Source organism: Neovison vison, chromosome 14 (genome assembly GCF_020171115.1).
Source record: "Neovison vison isolate M4711 chromosome 14, ASM_NN_V1, whole genome shotgun sequence".
NCBI classification, from domain to species: domain Eukaryota; kingdom Metazoa; phylum Chordata; class Mammalia; order Carnivora; family Mustelidae; genus Neogale; species Neogale vison.
In genome coordinates this window covers 7,529,000-7,542,781 of record NC_058104.1, presented here as the reverse complement: position 1 = coordinate 7,542,781, position 13,782 = coordinate 7,529,000, and the positions used below count along the sequence as shown (strand labels likewise).

The following is a 13,782-nucleotide window of genomic DNA, read 5'->3' as shown; positions in this document are numbered from 1 at the left end:
CACCTGGGTGGCTCAGTGGGTTAAGATCTCTGCCTTAGGCTCAGGTCATGATCCCGGGGTCGTGGGATCGAGCCCCGCAACAGGCTCTCTGCTCAGCAGGGAGCCTGCCTCCTCCTCCTCTCTGCCTGCCTGTCTACTTGAGATCTCTGTCTGTCAAATAAATGAATAGAATCTTTAGGGGAAAAAAAAAAAAAAAAAAAGAGAGAAAAACAAAGGCCAAAAATCAACCAGCCAAACCCGCTCCTCTGAACACAATGTCCTGATTGCATTTCTGAAGCACCCCAACGAGTCCCATAAGCACTTCTGCCCCACTCACCACACTGCTGGGCAACAGCCACCATCGTGTAGTGGCGGATCAAGCTGGCGACAAAGGGCAGGGCGCTGGGCCTGAGATCTTTAATGACAGCAGACATGAACGCCCCGGTCAGGGCCTGCTCAAACGTCTTCCGAGCTGGAGTGTCTTGTGCTTTGTAACGATGAGATATGATGACATTGGGTATGGTCTTTTCTGTAAAGCTGAAAGATAAAATCCAGTCCATCCTCACAACACTGAAGTCCTGAGCTGATGATTCCACCGTCAGGACTTACATGATGAATTTCATCACGATGGTTCTGGGACATCCGGGATGTCCTACCTCATATGAGCACAGGGGATGAATCAGACCCATTTCACAACACGGCGGCAGATTCAGTATTTTTACAGTTTTTAAAGTAAGTTGATGTCTTTAAAGTAAGTTGATCTTTTATGACTAACTAAACCAAATTCTAAGAAGTAACCCCCATCAATGAGGAAAGAGAAATGAGAAAAAGCTATTAATGGAAGCTATACATGCATTATGTGCTGAAAAATCACCCCACGGGAACAGAATCAGACGAGGTCACAGAGCTCACTGATGGCACACGTACCACCCACCATTGGTGCCTTGAGAAATGTGAAAATACACATTTTGCACATCTGTTAAATGTGTATGGGGAATACAGCAAGAAAATGTGGGGAACACAGCAAGAAAACATACACACGATCACACAAGACCATCACCTATGGTTACAGCCCAAATGGTAAGAGCAAAATACAATTATTGCAAGACGAATGTTTGGAGAATGAAAGGATCATGGTGGACCAGAAGAGCCAAAGACCCAATGAACACCCGCCACATGCCAGGAAGTACAGATACACCCGTGAGCTACAGGAGAAAAAAGGGCAGGACCATTGCCTCCTGAAGCTGACAACGTCAGGGAGAGGCAACCATCAGGAACATGACGACGAAGGTAAACTCTAATTCTCCAGCAGCTGGTCCCTTCTCTTCATTTCCTCTAAAAGCCCAGGAAAGCACCACTAGGTAGGTTCCATGGGAACTTCCCGACTTGAAAGAGCATGCACTGAGCACTAGGAAATCCACAAGGTCTTCTGCACGCCCCTACGTCCTAAGAGGCACCGATCGCGGGAACCATGTTCCCAACATACTTAGGGTGTGCGAGAAGCTGGTAGAGGGCGTGTTTGTTGTCCTCCAGACTCATCATGGCCACCAGGAAGCACTTGATCACCTCCCACGCCTGCCTCCGGTAGTAGGGCTCAGTGTTGGCACTCTTCAGGCAGTCCAGAGCAGTTTCGATGGCCTACAACAGCAAAGAAACACAGAAGCTACAGCTGATGCAGAAATTACATAATCACTCAATTCTCTCTTTAGAAGATAAGAGGGTTTTACTTTTCCAGAAAACCCACATGGCTACACACACATTTTATCTTATTCAGTTGGGGGGGGGGCGGGCAAAAATCACACACAAAATCATGTGACGCCTTTAACAGTAAGAGACCAGTCACCCGTCTTGACAATTACATATCTATCAATCAAAAAACTGGTCTGTGTGACAGAGGCAAGATTTACCTGGGCTCTGTGTGAGGAAGCACAGCGGGGCTGACAAGGACAGCAGCCCTGCCCTAGAGACTCCCACATGGCCACACGGAGCATGACCACAGCTGCCTGCTGAGCCACCCCCGGCTTGCGGGGATAATTTCAGAAGGGGCTAAGGTTGAGCCAATTACCTGCCCCAAAGCAAGACTATCTTAATGGGGATTTACTGGCACTCAGCGTGGGCAAGCTGCTTCTTCCCTTCGCTTCGGCAGCCCCTCCAGCCGTAGCAGGGTACTGCGTGCCCTTGGCTGCCGGTTGCCAGGAAACCAGACCCTCTCACACCTGAAGTCCGTGTGGGCGTGCAGGAGGACCGGGAAGCCTATCTTCAAAACTGGGTTTCTTCTTTGGGGGTAAACCACTTCTAAAGACATTTTCTGGCTCTGTCAGGTACCTTAGTTTTCACTACTAATACCCGCCTCGCCACTGACAGGGCTGAAGCAAAAAGAATCCCGTATTAAGGGAATTCCCTAAAATGTGGGAAGGGGCTCCTGACACAGAATGTTCACTACGGCGACTTTCCACGTAAAGATGGATTTTTAACCGTAGTCTCTTAGAAGGAAACTAGTGTTTTTCTGGCAGGTATTTTTGAGAAAGGCCTGGGTGAGGGGCCGGGGTTGCATGAGGGGGTCCTCCCCCGGAGTTCTGGAGAGCACCCTCATCTATGGGATGGGGCTGCGTGAGAGGCTGGAGGAGGGTCAGGACAATGCATGGGCTTCAGGAAGTGTGGGGACAGGATGACTGAGGTGATGATGGAAAATAACTCTAGGGGGACATTTATCCATGATGGATATCATTCCTCCCAGATGTGAGGAAAGCCTTCTTTTAAAAAAGAAAAAAAAAAAAATGCGGTGGAGCCCCTAGGTGGCGCAGTTGGTCAAGCATCTGCCTTCAGCTCAGATGATGATCCCAGGGTGCTGGGATTGAGCCCCACATCAGGCTCTCTGCTCAGCAGGGAGCCTGCTTCCCTCTTTCTCTCTGCCTGCCTCTCTGCCTACTTGTGATCTCTGTCAAATAAATAAAATTTAAAAATAAATAAATAAAATCTTAAAGAAAAAAAATAGATAGATATCCCCTCCCAAGTACATGTTTTATTTATATATTTTCAAACAGAAATCAGCGTTCTTAAAATGAAATGCATAGTAACTTTAAGAAGTTCCTCAAAACTTCCGCAAGTCCCAAATTTACCTTCTCCATTGGGAGCTGAAGAGATGCTTTACAATCGGAAAACTCCACTGTGATGCTTGGGCCTTGAACCTCAGTCACAACATAGTGCAGCTTCTGGGATTCCTTCAACATCTTCCTGTTACTGCCACCAAATTTGCCAAGTACACGGTAGGCCACGTGAGAAATGCTATCGGCAGGATTGCGCAGGGTGCGCCATAAAGCCTACAACCCAACGCACTTCCATTAAAATCCTCCCAAGGTCATGCATTCTCGTGGTTCATAAATAAAATCCCAAAGTTATAAAAGACTATACGGCAAAAATTCTTCCTCCCATCTCTGTCCCCTAAACATGCTCTTCCCCTTCTTGGGAGAAACCACTGTTAGTAGTCTTGTGTATCCTTCCAGGAACATTCTGTCTTTAAAGAAAATGCACACATAAACATAAATGTCCTTCCATACCCCCGAAATACAAATGGTAGCATGTGGTAAGTGTCACAGAGCTCAGGAGGAGGAAAACTAAGCCCCATATGGTTTAAGCATAAGCAAAATGCAGGGATGAGAAGCATGGAGGGAAGTGCTAATTACTGGTGAAGTTCTTGTCCTGGGGTCTGATGATGAGTTCTCAGGTTTTTAGTCCCTTTTTTAAGCTTTATAAATGTATGAATGTGGCAAATTCCTAAAAACAGGACAGCTAACCTATCTTACACATTTCAAACCTCACATTAGAAAAGATGGGGAAGAGGGGAAACACAGATCATGATAGGACCGGCGTTATGGGAACACATGGCAAGGACCTGTACCTCATACTTACAGTTAGTGGAAGGGCTACATGCACTCAACAGTTCCAAAGAACTTGTTGTTCTCACATTCTTTTACCTGAACTATCTTAAGTCCCAAAAATTACTATGTCTGTCTCAGTCAATTTTCTTAAGTCATCTTCCATAACAATGCCAGATACTAGTACCTAGCAAGAGCCAACATAAAATCTTGGAACTTTTCTTTAAAGCAAAATTTCAATTTCTTTTACATCCCCAAAGGTCCAAAAAGGCTTGTCTTGAACGAACACCTGTTGAGAGATGCTAATCATCCCTACCTCCACTCCCAGACCCAGCCCAACCACTCCTCACGTATCCTCAAGACAGGGGAATTCTGTTTAACTCCCCAGGAAGGGGTGGCATTGGGAATGAATGCTGACTGATGGGACCACAGAGAGATGACCCTTGGGGGCGGGGGGTGGGGAGGCTTACTACATCTCCAAAAGCAGGAAGTAGCCTCACCATGGTCTCTGCCTAGGGCTGTCTGCCTCATGGAACGGCAAGAGGCCCATGAGCCCATCCCTGCCTCCTCCTCCCCTCCCTCGTGGTGCTCACCCACATCTGGGTCAGACCGAGTCTGCCTTCTAGAACCAATAGTGCTGTTCTCGAGGAATGCTCTCACATTCTCCATATGACAGCTGAGAGAGTGGACTTGAGACCCTGACCTGACCTCCAGGACCATTCCCTCCCACCTAGATAGAGTCCAGGGTCTGCATTTCAGGACTGGTGGGTAAGTCTCCCAACCCTGCCTCAAGTGCACGCTGAAGTTTCCAATCTGGACTCCTGTCTTTTAGGCGTTAGGGTGTCTCCATCATACAAAGCTGGCGTTCTGACCCCTGCCTGGGCCCAAATACTCTCTACCAAAGGGGTAGATGAGTAAGTAACAGGCAGCCTAAACCTCTAACAATTCCCAACTATATTACGAATCAATACAACTGCGAAACGTGGAGGAGAAACCTGGTATTTATTATACAAACTCTCATGAAGAGAAAATATAAAATGTTTTCAAAACAATCTCCTTGGGGTGCCTGGGAGGCTCAGTCGGTTAAACATCAGCCTTCATTTCAGGTCATGATTCCCAGGGTCCTGGGACTGAGTCCTGCATCGGCCTCCCTGCTCAGCGGGAAGCCTGTTTCTCCCTCTCCCATTCCCCCTGCTTGTGTTCCCTCACTTGCTGCCTCTGTCAAATAAATAAAATCTTTAAAAACAAAACAACAACAACAACAAAACAATCTCCTTGATTATCTGCTTCATTTCCCTTGACCCCAAAGTGGACACCTGTGCTTCCCTCAGGAGTCTGCTTCTCTTTACTGTGGTATCTCAAGATCTTCTGTGGATAGAGGAAGGACCCCGCTGGCAGCACAGAGGAACTGTTAACACCTGCCTTCACAGGTCATCCACTGAACAAGGACGTGCCACCTGGGAAAGCCCTCTGAAAGAGGGAAATACAAAACGAGAGCATCTGCCCGAAATGCAGGGAATTTCTGCACATCTCTTCCTAGTCCAGAAGACTCATGAAGTTGAAAGCAACAGCACTTCTTCTTGCAAAGAGTCCAACATGGGGCACAGTGCAGGCCCGTCACTTCTGGAAACCACCTACACCACCCTAAAATTCCCAGTAGAAATCAGACACGCGCGCACCCACCGTCCGGCCCTGCCCCACGCCGGCCCCGGCGAGGCCTCGGGCCTACCTGCATGAGCTCCGCGCGCACCGGCTGGATGTGGTCGTAGAGGAAGTCAGGCTGCAGGTTGTCCACACACAGCTCCAGGGTCCTCAGGCCTTGGCTGACCAACGTCTGTGACCCATTGAGGGCGGACACCAAGGGGTCCATGAGCATGGGCAGGTAGGGCAAGAGCGAGCTCAGCCGCACGGGCACCGTGAGACACAACTCCACGAAGAGGTCCTTCATGTGCTGCTTGTGCAGGCCGCTCTGCAGCATGTTCAGCCCTAAACACGGGGTTGGAGGATGACCGAGAACAAAGTTACGCCCAGACCGGCCACAGCTGACTGTGCAAAGCAATGGTTCCGCCTTTCCCTGTCACCACGAATGTGATGACCAGAGGACACGATCTCCTGTTCTCATGATCTACATGTAGCTAAATCCATCCTATAACCATGACCCCGTCTGTCCGCCACGTTCATGGTAATAACAGCAGGCTGCACGCAATTATACATTATCATTTAACTTATAGTTATTTAACATCAATCTTCATGAAATGGTTTACATTATACATAAATCTTTTAGAAACTGTGTTATGGGGGCCCTTGGGTGACTCAGTGGGTTAAGCGTCTGCCTTCTGCTCAGGTCATGATCTCAGGGTCCTGGACTCGAGCCCCAAGTCAGGCTCTCTGGTCAGCAGGGAATCTGCTCCTCTCCCTCCTTCTCTGCCTCCCTGTGATCTCTGTCAAATAAAATCTCTTTAAAGAAATTTAAATAAAAACTGTGTTATGTTGGTGCACCTGGGTGGCTCAGTCGGTTGAGCGTCTGACTCTTGATTTCAGCTCAGGGTCATGAAATAGAGCCCCACGCTGGGCTCCGTGGTCGGTGTGGAGCCTGCTTGGGACTCTCTCTCCCTCTGCCCCTCCCACCCCTCAAAAAATAAAAAAATAAGAATCATGTTATGTTTTTTAACAAGCCCAATCCAAAGACACAGACCAGGAAGATCCATTCCCCTCAAGCTTGAGGTTTACAACCTTACGTCTGTTACCACGTTTTCAACACACAACAGCTGAGGTCTTTGTTATAACATAAACATTTTCTTTTTAAAAAATCCACTTTTGTTTCCTATCAATAGAGGAGATATTCCTTTCCACAAAGTCAATTCCCCACGCTTCATGAGGGTCCCCTGAGCTCCTTCCTAACTGAAACATGTCGGATCAGCACGTGCCCCACGTGCTCGGAGACAAGGCAGAAAGGATGGAGAGTTCAGAGAAAAGAGGCGCTGGTGCAGGCATCACACAGCAGCAGCACTGGATTCAGAGCCCGGAGGAGGAGGAGGAGGAGGAACACAACGAGGCAGGGAGTGCAGGAGGAGGAAGTCGGACCAGAGCAGAGGGCTCAGGCTGGGGAAGGACAGGAGATGGGCTTAAATACGGCAAGTGGAGCTGGATTATGGACAGTGGACTCCTGGCCATGTTACAAGCAATATGGTCAACGATTTCCCACTGCCTCCTAAGTACCATATGTTGTAAATGGCTTCTCTTTAAGGAGCCCCCCTTTTAGCTCCTTATCTTGAAAGCATTCCTGCCTACATGCAATTACAAGGTTCTGCCTATGCCAATGTGCAACAAAAGAAAAATATAAACTTATAAGCCAGCTTTATAATTTTTTTTTTCCCAGTCTTACTCAGATTCTCTTTCAATCTCAGGAGCCCTGGTATTATTACGAAGCAGCCCCAGAAACCATGTTCCAGGCCTGCTTACCAAATGCTACGAAAATACAAAGCCTGACCAGCGTGATGAAAACCTTCCAACTCTGTTCCACTCTGAGCAGGGATTGGAAGGTCCATCCCAGAGGAGGAGTGCACACAAGACTAAAAGGCAACCCAAGTCGCCCCACTGACCTTGCAGGAGGTTTGGTAAGAGAGGCAAAAATTCCTGATACAGGAGGTCATGGCTGCCTCCCCCAATGGAGCGGAAGAGGGCCCGAAGCAGCAGGAAGTAGTTGTAGGGCTCTTTGGCAGTCTGTGCAAGCTCCATGGAGCTGTTCACGATCTTGTGCAGGTGGGGCTGCAGGGTGCAGAAAAGGCAGGTTAACAGGCTCTCAGGGAGGAGGGGCCCCGCCCGCTCAAGGCAAGCCGAAGGTTCACTGCAAACAGGAATGGAAGGTAATTCTGATGACTTTATTCCGAAAGGAAAAACAAGACCTTTCTGACCTTTATCTGGCTCAAATTAATTTCTCTTAAAATACACGCTGGTGGGACGCCTGGGTGGCTCAGTTGGTTAAGCAGCTGCCTTTGGCTCAGGTCATGATCCCGGCGTCCTGGGATCGAGTCCCACATCGGGCTCCTTGCTCAGCAGGGAGCCTGCTTCTCCCTCTGTCTCTGCCTGCCATTCTGTCTGCCTGTGCTCTCGCTCCCTCTCTCTCTCTCTGACAAATAAATAAAATCTTAAAAAATAAGAATAATAATTAAAAAAATAATAAAATACACGCTGGTTTCCACAGGGTGACTGCAAAAGAAGTGTTTAATAGGTTCTTTTGTTACCACGCAGTTACCCGATGTTGAAAAAAGGACGCTCTGCAATAGGAACCAGAGGGTCTGTCAGCCCTGCAAGTCCTGTGAATACAGTCACTTCCTTTACAAGACTCAATCATCAAACAAGATGAAGATGTCCGTTTCCTATAACAATCTAAATGCAAGAAATCCCCTAAGGGAAGTGAAACTGCACTACCAAATATGATACACACAGAGTTTTGGAAGAGCTGCAAAAATTGAAATTGTAAGGGGGTGTGTGACCCTTGATTTCGGCTCAGGACATGATCTCCGGGTGGTGAGACTGAGCCCCAGGTATGGCTCGCCCTCAGCGCAGAGTCTGCTTGTCCCTCTGCCTCTGTCCCCCTATTCGCTTGCCTGTGTATATGCACTCTCTCTCTCTCTCACACACACTCAAATGAATAAATAAAATCCTTAAAAAAACAAAACTGACAAAAAAAAAAAACCCTGAGATTATAAGGTCTGGACTACTTAATTAAAAAAAAATGAGTATTTCTTAAATTAAAAAGCACTTTATAATAGTAACTGAAATTAACATTTTAAGCCAGATTAAACTTTTGATTTTGTACTTCAGGTCCTGGTTTTAACATGTGACAGGTTAGGCTGCACATGAAATGCTTTACAGGCATACCGAGCATGAGCCGAGAAGTGCTGAATGGGCAGTGACACAGTCAATGACACGGTTCCCAATTTGCTGTCACAGGCGGCACGACAGATTGATTTCACAGACTAAATCAACTACATATATTATTTTGACAAAAACTTGCATGACATTTGTTCTTTGAATGTTTTTCTGGAACAATATTCCAACACCCTACCATTAGGGTTTGTTCTGTTTTTGTTGTCCCGTACCCAGTTAGCAAAATTTGTATTTTTTTGACAATACCAAATCATGTGGACACAGCCTGCAATCAAATATTTCTTCCCTGAAAAGTTCAAGTATGTTTCTTTCATATGAATATGAAAGTAATGTCAAGGTTGTTGACAAGTGGTGATTATAGAACTGAAAAACTCCCTTAAAACAGTCACAGGGGCGCCTGGGTGGCTCAGTAGGTTAAGCCTCTGCCTTCGGCTCCTGTCATGATCCTGGGGTCCTGGGATGGAGCCCCGCATGGGCTCTCTGCTCAGCAGGGAGCCTGCTTCCCTTCCTCTCTCTCCGCCTGCCTCTCTGCCTACTTGTGATCTCTCTCTCTCTCTCTGTCAAATAAATAAATAAATAAATAAATAAATATCTTTAAAAACAGTTACGTAAGAGCAGAGATGGCCAGTGCTCTTTGTCACCATTCGCACATTCACTGGGCGGGGGCAGGGGGGGGCTTGTTTACTTCTTCAGAATTCCCCTACAGGAAGACAACACTCTTCAGAGACAACGGGTGATAATATTTGACTTTCTGCAGGAATTAAAATATTCTGCCTTCAGTGGAAGTGAATTTTTATTAAGTTTTCTGTTATACCATCTGCTGCTTTTTCAGTGGAAGATGGAACCACGGGTAAGTTTTTTAGCCATTTGCTAAAATCAAATAACTGAGGAGATCAAATTATACTGCATTAGTCATCCACAAAAATGTCAGGAGACACATCGCTCCAAGACAGTCTTAATAAGGAATACAAATCGGTAAGAATTCTTGATATAAAGGCGGGGAATAAACAAATGGTCCCGAACTAAGATATTCATATATTGCCACAGAATATAAGAATGTAGAGAAACAGACTTAAAGTGGAAGATGCCTGATGTCATCAAAACGGTGACAAAAACCAGCTGTTTGTCCTTGGACAGAAGTTAGCAAAGACATTTTTCCCCTCTTTCTTTTCCACCGCTCAATTTTTAAAATAGAAACGACATGCTCCTCATTTGGGTAATCAATCCAAAGAAATTTATGTGGTGGCCGAAACTCCTGGCAACCCACTGCTGACCACAAGCATCCTGAAGGTCTGGCTCTAAATCACGGATACACATCACATCAAGCTCTACTCAAAGACACGTGAAATCTTTCTTATGTCTGGCCCTTACTGGTTTTAAGTATTTATTAATTCAAAGAGCACTTTACAAATATAAAAAGAGTAACTCCAAGCTGTGCAAAAGTGAAAATGGGAATTAAAGCACCACCACCAACAGTACACTGGGATCTAAGTGAGCTTTACCTTCAGCATTTGCTCGTTTTCAGCTGCAAAGAGGGAGACAGAGCCGAAGACCAACTTGAACAGCTTGAGGTACAGGTTGGAGAGCTCCACGTGGGAGCCCATTTCCGGCAGGCGGTCGAGGAGGTACTCCACCAGAATTGTAGCAAACAGAGCCGAGGTAGTAGGGTTCGCCAAGAAGGAATTGGCAACAATCTGTCCAAAACAAGACACACATGTGACAAAAATAATCCCCTCCCCCAAGAAGCTTGAGCACAAAGTAATGAACTGTCCAAAAGTACAAAATCAAACCTGTGATCAGACAGCCCAAGAAATTACTTATTCACCCCAAGGGGAAAGAAATTAATAAATCTGCAGAGAATTAAATGGATTACATCACTTCAAAATCTTAAGTCCCTTATTTTAACTTCATTTTAGCTTCACCAACAAATACCAAGAGACAACATCTAACATATATTTAATTTCTACCAATGAAAGAAACTGATCCAAAATAGCTTGTTATTTTAAAAAAAAAGATTTTTTTTAAAGATTTTATTTATTTGAGAGGCGCCTGGGTAGCTCAGTCGTTAGGCGTCTGCCTTCGGCCCAGGTCATGATCCTAGGATCCTGGGATCGAGGAAGCCTGCTTCTCTCCCCACACCCCCCCGCTTGTGTTCCTTCTCTTGCTGTGTCTCTGTCAAATAAAAATTTAAGAATTTTTTAAAAAAGACTTTATTCATTTGAGAGAGAGACAGACTGAGCATAAGAGGGGAGAACGGCAGAGGGGGAGGGAGAAGCAGGCTCCCCACTGATCAGGGAGCCCAACACAAGGCTCCATCCCAGGACCCTGGGATCACGACCTGAGCCGAAGGCAGAAAATCAACCTACAGAGCCACCTAGGCACCCCAAAAATAACTTTAATACTGTACCCCAATATCTCTCTAGTTGGTTAACTGTCCAAGTCTTGATTTCAGCTCAGGTCATGACCTCAGGGTCCGGAGATCGAGCCCCTGCACTGGGCTCTGCAAGTCCGCTTGAGATGGTCCCTTTCCCTCTGCACCATACCTACCCCCCAAACCCCCGTTCACACATGCGCCCATGCACTGTCTTTCAAAAACTAAATTTCTTGTTCTATGAGCACATCCTTAGGCATATTTAGAAAACCCTCAAAATAAACAGAATGCCAAGTACTCAACACACAGATAAATTTAATGTTTAAAACATACGAAAAAGGAGTTTTATACCTGAAGAGCATAATTTTTTGAGATTCTTTCCACCATATAAGGGACTGTTGTTTGAAAGATCTCCTTAAATGTTAGGGGATTCATCATTGTGAACACACCGGCGAAGTGTTCCAACACCTCCTTCTCTTCCTTCATTCTGACGGTCTGGCAGTTAGCTACTCGAATGTATGTTTGTCCATTTCCTGCTATCTGGACCTAGCACAGGGAGAAAACCCATGGACATTAAAACCAGGCATCTCTGAATGTACTCCATAAATAGATTAGCTACGTATTACATATTTAAAAGAGAACATTTCAATTAGATAATCAATGCCCCATCCCATCTTTTAATTCACTATTCTCAGCTTAATTTTGGAAAATATTTAAAATAATCAAAAAAGCTTCGTTAAGGGTTCCAAACAGAAACAAATTTAGTAAACTTCAATCTTGTTTCTATTGCCGACCATGTACACCAACCACTGGCCCACAGAGCCCACACACTTATACAAGCCAGACCTCTCCCCGTTAACCCAGTGCTGTGCTACTGAACAGAAGCAAACCCAGGGCTTCAAATACTGGCAGCCAGCCAAACTATCGACAGATGAGACTCTGAAGACCCCTTCCATCACTGGCCACTCTCCTCCACACCTGGGAGTCTGGCTGGCGGGCACTGCCTTACCTGATAAATATCTAGAGCCTGCATTGCATATTTCACAAGTTTTATGTAAATTTGGGTCTCTTTGGGCTGTAACTGCTTGTTGGGAATGAACTGAGCTTCTGGAAGAGAGAGAGCACAATCAGTTACTGGGAATAAACCCACTCTGTGGAAAGCATCATGTCTAAATAATTCAAAAGCAGAATTACCACCAGGTGCTTTACAGGACGTTATGCCCCAAGTGATTGTCTTGACGCCGCAGACCAGGGTTTTTACCAAACTTCGACAATCTGTGACCTGGAATGTCTGCTTGTCCTCCTTATCCTTTTCTCCTTGTTTTTCAAAGGGAGGCACAGGGGCTGGAGTCACAGGGGTGGCAGGGGTGGGGGGCGGAGGCGGGGCGGGGGCAGGAACAGGTGCGGGGGAGGGGGCAGGGCCGGGGGCCGCAGGGGCGGTGGGCACCCCGGGCAGGGCTGCCTCCACGGCTCCGAGTTCTGACTGAGGCTTGCACTTCTTAAAAATGGCAGAGAGCTGGTACCGGGCAATGGTGTGGAATTTCAGAACAAAAACCTATCAGGAAGAGAAAGTGGCGAGAAAGACAAAAATCACTCCTCTTCGACAGGCCGACAACCCTTTCAGAAGACAGAAGAATCTGCTTCATGTGAAGGAAAAGAGAAGCACGCTCTTTTCCCCAACGGTAACCGCAGTGGCATCACTACGGCCACTCTCGCCACGAAGAATCTGGCTCAGAAAAGCTGGGGAACTTGTTGGTAAGCCTGGACGTGGCCCAGACTACTCCAAAACCCACGCTATAACCCACTGGCCTTGGCAACTACGCTCTCCTCCGCACCTGCACCCCTAACTGGGTGCCTTGCCAGTGTTCGCAGCGAACCCAGCCCGTGGCTACGCAGTGTCCCAGAAATACCTCTTCTAAGTACTTGTCAGGAAGCATGCTGAGAGCAACCATGTATTATTTTCTTATCTCTCATGACAAAAATCCTGGGAGCCAGACCCTGTGATTATCCCTGGTCACATGAGTAGGCGGGCACAGAGAAGCTAAGCATCTTGCCCAAAGACACCTGGCTAGTTAATGGAGAGTAGGGATTTGAAGCCGGGTGGTCTGACCCCAGGGATCAAGCTGGGCAATCTGCCGGCAGCATAAACTTGTCAGCAAAGCCCTGGAACAAGTTTAGCCATGGGACACAAGCGCAGGATGCCACCGCCCCTCGGGAGAACCGGTACCTCCAGCATCCGCATTAGGACGTCTCTCCCGTTGCCGCTCTCCTGCTCGCTCTTGGAGCGGATACAATCCACCAGGTTCAGCAGCAGCTTGCACGACATGGTCTGGATGCTGCTGGGCAGAGACTCGTCATCTATGTTCTTGGCAAAGAGCTGGACGGCGAGGGAGAGGTCGCTGAGGGGCAGGTGCTGACGGACGTGGTGCACGAGATCAGCCAACGTGCTGTAGGCGAGGGGCCTGTGGGCGGAGACTCTGCTAGTAGGCGGGTCACAGGCCCACGGGGCCACCTGTGCAGGCACATGGGGGCAGTGCACCTGGGCACGGGCGTTCTATGGTTCCGGCTTCCCAGCTGCAAGACCACAAGGCTCAAGTCTGGTCTCAGTGCCTAAATCTTTACTTCCAAGTTCTTGCATGTTGTACTCACAAGGGCACATACAGT

General features: G+C 47.2%; 1 protein-coding gene across 9 annotated transcripts in view; it reads right to left on the bottom strand.

Moving 5' to 3' along the window:
* The window catches only part of LOC122895670 (transformation/transcription domain associated protein), a 112,088-nt gene that overhangs the window by 73,416 nt on the left and 24,890 nt on the right, over positions 1-13,782 (bottom strand). For all 9 annotated transcript variants that reach the window (XM_044233235.1, XM_044233236.1, XM_044233234.1 and 6 more), the window contains exons 14-23: positions 13,346-13,580; positions 12,313-12,673; positions 12,128-12,225; positions 11,470-11,664; positions 10,250-10,441; positions 7,457-7,622; positions 5,584-5,840; positions 3,099-3,299; positions 1,466-1,617; positions 317-516 (exon numbers count right to left, since the gene is read on the bottom strand). In XM_044233235.1, coding sequence (XP_044089170.1) covers positions 317-516; positions 1,466-1,617; positions 3,099-3,299; positions 5,584-5,840; positions 7,457-7,622; positions 10,250-10,441; positions 11,470-11,664; positions 12,128-12,225; positions 12,313-12,673; positions 13,346-13,580 — 2,057 coding nt within the window. The remainder of the gene's footprint in view (positions 1-316; positions 517-1,465; positions 1,618-3,098; positions 3,300-5,583; positions 5,841-7,456; positions 7,623-10,249; positions 10,442-11,469; positions 11,665-12,127; positions 12,226-12,312; positions 12,674-13,345; positions 13,581-13,782) is intronic.